The sequence below is a fragment of the Hakea prostrata genome, chromosome 3 (assembly GCF_041222555.1).
Source record: "Hakea prostrata isolate BN-2017 chromosome 3, UWA_Hpros_2, whole genome shotgun sequence".
Classification (NCBI taxonomy): domain Eukaryota; kingdom Viridiplantae; phylum Streptophyta; class Magnoliopsida; order Proteales; family Proteaceae; genus Hakea; species Hakea prostrata.
The window spans coordinates 15,724,548-15,731,578 of record NC_142602.1 but is presented as its reverse complement, the minus strand read 5'-3'; the positions used below and the strand labels follow the sequence as shown (position 1 = coordinate 15,731,578).

At 37.7% G+C, this 7,031-nt stretch overlaps 1 protein-coding gene across 1 annotated transcript; it reads right to left on the bottom strand.

Annotated features, from left to right (window-relative positions):
• Positions 1–2,195: 2,195 nt before the first annotated feature.
• On the bottom strand, positions 2,196–6,590 carry LOC149021158 (uncharacterized). Its single transcript, XM_089149415.1, has 2 exons — positions 3,618–6,590; positions 2,196–2,778 (listed from the first exon to the last, which is right to left on the bottom strand). Exons 1-2 carry the CDS (start codon positions 6,187–6,189, stop codon positions 2,372–2,374), a joined length of 2,979 nt encoding a protein of 992 aa, XP_089005541.1. The 5' UTR covers positions 6,190–6,590; the 3' UTR covers positions 2,196–2,371.
• Between the last annotated feature and the right edge of the window lie 441 nt (positions 6,591–7,031).

The following is a 7,031-nucleotide window of genomic DNA, read 5'->3' as shown; positions in this document are numbered from 1 at the left end:
GGCTCCGACGTAGACCTTCTTCTTAATTGTGAGATGAAGGAGTGTGAGGCAAGCATAATCCCTTATACGTCTTTATTAAGAGTAGAGGATCTAAATCGCATTGATGTAGAAAAAGTACAAGCACAAACTGATTTAAAACAAGGATTAGCTATATATGTAATAGTCTTCATTTGGACTTAGCTTATTTGTATTTCGATTACATCTTTGGTAGAATTTCATTATTGACCCGGTAGAGATTCAAATTCTTAACATTGTGTTATTTTTTTTTTTATATGCTTATTAATTTTATACTGTGGGTGTTGGTCTTTTGTCAGCTGAGTCATCTTAAAGTTTGTAAATATAAATAACTTCCTATAAAAAATTTGATTGGGATAAGACTATAGGAACAATGGTCTCTTGGACTTATGCTTATGCAAAAACCTTTGACACCGAATTTGCCTTTTTGAAAAAAAAGAAAAAATGATAATTGGGTTGGATAGAGATAAATTACCCACTAGCTATGATTTTTTTTCTTCTCATTTTCATTAGAAATAAATGGACATATATCCGGTAATTATTACTATATTGAAAACTTTGAAGAGTTGAAGAAGAATTTATTGCATAACACGCGTGGACATCTGTTTGGTTGTGGTTGCAGAAGAGTAAAGTCTCCATTTAAATCACAATAACTTTGAATTTACTGTTTTCGTTGGTGGAATGTCCTGTACTCTCTCCTGTAGTCTTTCCTGTGTGGATTCCCATCCAACTTTCACAACTTAATTTGATTTCTCCAACCGACCACTTGTTGCTAACTTGTGTTTGCAGTTATTTTTATCATTTAGAGAATTCAAAATGTACCTCAGAGATTATTCCAAGGCAAGGCAAGGCAAGGCAATGCCTTTGGCTGTTCTCACCTACTGCTTCTTCTTGCTATCAATCTCAAGAAGGAGAAAGAAAGACTGAAAAGATTTGTGAAGCATGGGCACTTAAGTTTAAGTGTGAGTCACCTTCCACCTCCACTCCATTCCACCTTCTTTTTGTTTAGGTTGGTAGGGTGTGTGTTTGTGCTACTAAATCTGCCATGCTATAGTCACATCATGCTTTTACTCATTTGGATTACTTATTCACCCACCTATTATTAGGTCCCCCCACCTCAATATTTTCCTTAAGATTTTTATAAAATATAAAATATAATTATAAAATTAAGTAATATATATATATATATATATATATATATATGATCATGATGATGCAATATTTAATATAACTAGTATTTGTTTTTTTATCATCTTGAATCCAAATCTATTTCATTTGTCTTTTTCAGCTTAGATGACACCAAAAGATTAGTGTAGAGTAACACAAGATTCTTTGACCAATACTAATTCTAACATGGTAAGCTAAATAGGCCTCTTTATAGAGTCTTCCTTTTTTAATTTCAGGGTCATTAATAAATAGACCTCTTTATAAAGTCTTTTTTATTTTATTTTAATATTTCATGGTCATTAATAAAATCCTATCAGCTTGAACTAACCTAACTCTATCATAAGTTCAACTTGATTTCTCAACTAGAAGGATGAGTTTGCGTTACAAAATAGTTAGCCTGGCAGTTCCGATAGGATTTGGTTTAGTTATTAGCCCAATCTGACCTAACCCACTAAATTTTGTGTTTTGGATGTGACTAATGAACATGTGTCCTTCATCCATAAGAAAATGAATGGCCCAGATGTGATAAAATTCCTCCTAATAAAATCTTTGCACTTGAAGTTCCCCTCTTAAGTGACATGACCTTTTATATTAACCCTAAAGTATCCACACTTATCTTAATGGTTAAAACCCTAAAATATCACTCATTTGGGTGGGTGAAAAAAAAATTCTCCCTTCACCCCTGGTCTTCTTTTTCTTAACTTGTAGCCTTGTAGGAACATTTCTTCAAATCTTAGTTATGAAAAGAAAATCATGAATCAAGCACTGAAAATTTATGGGTTTGGAGATTGGGCCTCCCACAGACTTCTTGTACTCGGTCTTTACTTGGAGTCCTGGGCCGCTAGTGGGCTTGGATGACAAAATTGAAGAGCAAGATGGAGTTGGGTCTGCCCCTAAAATTAGGGCTGGCTCTACTATGAAGAACACTGAATTTCTTTCTCTCTCTTTTTTTTTTTTTTTTTAAGTGTGTGGCACTAAGGAAAAACCTTATCCTTGTTCATTATTTTGATATTTATTAGAATCCAAAACCCACAAATAGATATTTTTTTGGTTGAACAGTTTCCAAGAGGGAGATAAAAAATGATTAGAAAAATCTCTGCACATTTTAAGGCTATGAAAAAAATCAAGCCACTTTATAGGGCAACATAATCCATCAAATTAATCTTTGAGACCTTGAAATAAGCGTTGCTTATATCAAGAGATCAGGTGGAAAGTGAGAGGAATCTCTTTCTTTTTCGTGATTCGTGAGTTGCAGCTGAGAAGATGAAGACTGGTTTCGATTATGGCTTGGGAACTCTGATAGCATTTGAACTACTTCTCTCATTGTTGGCCTTTCGACGCTGTTCTCTTGGATGCATAGCATGGCCACAAAGAAAATGTGCATTGCTTCGTCTTGTGGAACGTCGATTAATCTTGGATCGATGATTTGAGTAACATTTTCTTTATTGCATTTTGTGGATTGCTTTACCCATTGTACGATATCCACACCGTCTCCAAAATCACCAACCGGCCGACGACTAGTCATGAGTTCCAAGAGGACTACTCCATAACTGTACACATCACTCTTCTCGTCCACCTTAAGGGTATAAGCATACTCTGCATTGTCAAGAAAAAACAAAATATAATAAGTTAAAAAACGAAAAAAAAACAAAATTTGAGATAAAGTGAGCCTCAAATGGCAACCATGTTCTATTGCCTAAAAACCTAGGAAGGATAAGAATTCTAAAATTAATTATTTAGTCAAATCATTTTTTATACTACCTAGGTTTCTGAGTATCACAAAAGTTGTTTAAAAAAAAAAAAAAGTGATAGTACCTAGAAATTCAAGAAAAGAAATTTAAATGCCCTAGAAGCTAGAGAGACATGGTGGGGTAGGGGGACCAGAAAAATGAAATGAGAAACTGAAGAATCCATAATCTGAATTTCTGATCCCAATAGAAGAATCTTATTGAGATATCATTTCCCAAAAAAGAATCTGCACAAACTCCAAAGAATATCCTTTTTCTCTTAGAAAAATATATTTTAATCATTTGTAAGACCATATGGTTTTCCATTTTATTTTTGTTTATGAAAATGACCATATGACCTGGTGCCTCTAGATATAAATGGTCTAGTGGCTAGTAAATGAGAGGGTCCTAATCTCAATGGCAAAAATAAGCGTGCATAGTGGGTTACTTTAACAAAGAACAATACTAAATCGGTGTGTGTCAGCATTGACTCGGATTGGATTTCTGCCATAGAAATTCTCAATTCATTCTTTATGTATTAACTGAGTCCAAATCCTATCCACCCGGCCACCCTGTCACCCTATCTTTTATGTTCTGGCAGTTTTCTCTCATGAGAGAAGGAAAATTTGAAAAACAGAGTGGCAGCGATGCATGGATAACTCAAAAACTCAAAGAACAGAGTGGATTTTGAGGCAGAGAAGTGCATACCAGGTGCAATGTAGCCATAGGAACCTGCAATTGCTGACATGGACTCCGAGGCACCACTGTCTTCCAGGAACTTGGCAAGCCCAAAATCTGCAACATGAGCTTCAAAGCTTGAATTCAAGAGAATGTTATTGGACTTCACATCTCTATGAACAATAAGAGGAGAACAGTCATGGTGAAGATAACAGAGTCCCTTTGCAGCTTCAATGGCTATCTTATATCTCAAACTCCATCCCAAGAGACCACTTTTCTTCCCATGTAGAGCTTCTCCCAAGCTTCCATTTTTCATATACTCATAAACCAACAAATTTGTCTCTGAATTCGAACAGAAAGCCAACAACCTTACAATATTCCGGTGTCGAATATTGCCTAGTGTGAGGATCTCAGCTTTAAAACCATGATCATGGTTGCTGTTACCGAATCCGAGCAACTTCTTTATGGCAATTTCCTCCCCATTAGGCATCTTTCCAATGTACACAATACCAGCTCCTCCTCGTCCGATCAAATTACAATCCTTCATGCATGACACCACGTCTGTCACAGTAAATCCAACCTTCTGGAATGCTGTCATCTTCCATGCATGGGAATTGCGAGTCTTGACTGATATGGCCTTTATAATTGCCGCAGAGGTGAAGATAAGTGAGCAGATCATTAGCCCAAGAGCGAAAATGAGCTTGAAATCCCCTGGAGCTTTTTTGGTTCGGATCATAAATGTGGTGAAATTGCAGGGATTGTTAAGGACAGGGCCACAGAGTAGGGGATTGCCTGTGAAAGATGAGGAATTGAAGAATGCGAACTGGCCAGATTCTGGCAGCTCACCAGTGAGATCATTGAAAGAGAAATCAACAGCAGTTAGGCTCTTCATTGTCCCAATTGACTTGGGTATTGTCTGAGTGAGGTGGTTCCTTGACAAATTTAAGTAATTCAGAATTCTGATATTGGAAATCTCAGGTGGGATGATGCCAGAAAGGTTGTTCTGGCTCATGTCTAGATAGGTGAGTTGGGAACAGTTTCCAATCTCCGGTGGAATATTATCAGAAAGCGAGTTTCGGCTGAGATCAAGCTTAAGGACCTGATGAAGTTCACCAATTGAAGGTGGGATCTGGCTAGAGAATTGATTTCCACTAAGCAAAAGGATTTCAACAGAAGACAAATTTGATATTGACCATGGTAAAGACCCTGAAAGGAGATTGTTTGATAGGTTCAACTCAGCCAGTTTCACTGGCTTTGAGCTCCTGTTGCTATTCTCCATTAGATTTCCAGAAAGAAAGTTGTTGTGGAGCTCCACTAAGTTGAGCTCTGGCAAGTAAATGAAGCCTTCAGGAATGCTACCATTCAAATAGTTATGCCCCAATCTTACTCTCACAAGGCTCCAGCACCTACCTAAACCCTCTGGGATTGGTCCAAAGAGAAAATTCTTAAGCAGAATCAATGTCTTCAGCTGATTACCAGAACACAAGCTTTGAGGGATCATACCGGTGAGCTTATTTGAGGAAAGATCAAGCATTTGCAGTTTACCATTTTGGCCAAGTTTCTCGGGGATCACTCCTGTGAAATTGTTCATCCACAGAGCAAGAGTATCCAAATTCGGCAAGTCAGCAATGAAATCTGGGATAGACCCATGTAACTTGTTCATGAACAGGTTTAAAAGCCTAAGCTCTTTGAGATTCACCAGCTCAATTGGGATCTCTCCTCTAAGGCCATTGTTTGAAAGATCAAGATTTATCAAGTCTGTCAGATTGCCTAAGTGTTTCGGAATTGAACCTGATAAGAGGTTGGTATGGAGAAAAAGAGTGTTGAGTGACTTTAGATTCCCCAACTGATGAGGAATTTTCCCATCCAGTCCACAACTTGAGAGATCTAAGTGGACCAAGTTAATCAAACTGCCAAGTTCCACAGGAATGCCTCCTTCAAAAACATTGTAATAGCCCAAATAAAGCTGTTTCAAATTTATAAGATTGCCCAACTCACCTGGAATCTTGCCATGGAGATCGTTTCCTTCTAGTGACAAGTACTCCAATTTGATCAAATTTGCATAGCCCGGTGGGATATCCCCGAAGAAGAAGTTCCCACCAAGGTCAAGATACCTAAGTTTCTCCAATGTCAGAATCCCCAGTGGGAGTGGAGCAGTGAAGTTGTTGTTATATGCATCAAACACCTCCAAGTTTGCTAGACTAGAGAAGTCCCAATTCAACCCACCACTGAACTGATTGTTGGAGATGTTCAGCCACCGAAGACTGGTTAAATTCACAATCTCAATGCTGCCTGTGAAGTTGTTTCCAGAAAGAGAGAGGTTAACCAGCTGACTGAGACTGGAAATTAATGGTGAAACAGAGCCACAGAGATTAAGGTCTGTTAAATCAACAGCAAAAACTCGGTCGTTAGCGCATTGGATTCCAGCCCACTGGCATACTGAACTTGAATTTGAGACATCCCAATTGCTCAAGGCTGGATTGGGGAACTCAAAACCTTGCTTGAGTGAAGCTAAGACTAGAGCATCACTGATTAGAGCAGCAGCAGAAGCACAAGTAACCAAAAGTGACATCAACAGTAGCATAACAATTGGGGAAGGCATTTTGATGGTGGGTGGGGAACAAAACCAAGGTGAAGAAACAGGAGCAGCACTTGGGTATGGGAATCTGTTGAAATGAGTAGTTTCACTGTTTTAGTGAGTAAAGATTTATCAAAAACAAGAAGTATTTCAGCACCTGGGTACTGAGGAATTTGTTGAGATGGAAGTGTACCTCTGTTCCACTGAGTAAGGATTTATCAGAAAAGGAAGGTAATAAAGGAAGAAGAACCACAGAAATTTCATGGGTTGAGTGGATCAAGCATAATCAAAGACAAAGCTTCACATTCACGAAAGAAGGAGAACCTCTCCTTTTCTCTTTTGCTAAAAATGGTGAGGAGTAAGCAGAAGAAGAAGAAGAGGAGAAGAGAAACTTTGAAAGTCCTGCTATAAGTGGTCTTGCTATTATCTATAATCTTGGGTTTCTTTAAGCCAAGCTCGAGAAAAAGCAGAAAAAAGGGGAGGAGGCAAAGAAGATTTTTAAAATCAAGAATTGCAAATTAGAAAAAGCCGTTGGATAACAGAAATTTAAAGTTTAGGAGTGGGGACTAGAAAATTTAACTAAAGTGATTTCTCTCTTTAGCCCAATTACAGAAATGCCCTCAAGCCTTTAATAAAATTATTAAAGTCACCCTTCACTTTGCATGATATGATTAACAAGCCCTTTTCATCAACTACAAATACTCAATCTATACTCTCAACTTTCTCAGTGAGTGACTGAAAAATAATTAGGGTTCATCTGTATCAAGGATGACAACCCAGAAAAGGTAGCATTCATCATATTGTCTGGTATGTCCCACAAAATCATGACACAAGAGATCTGCTGCGATAGAGGAAATTTCTATAAA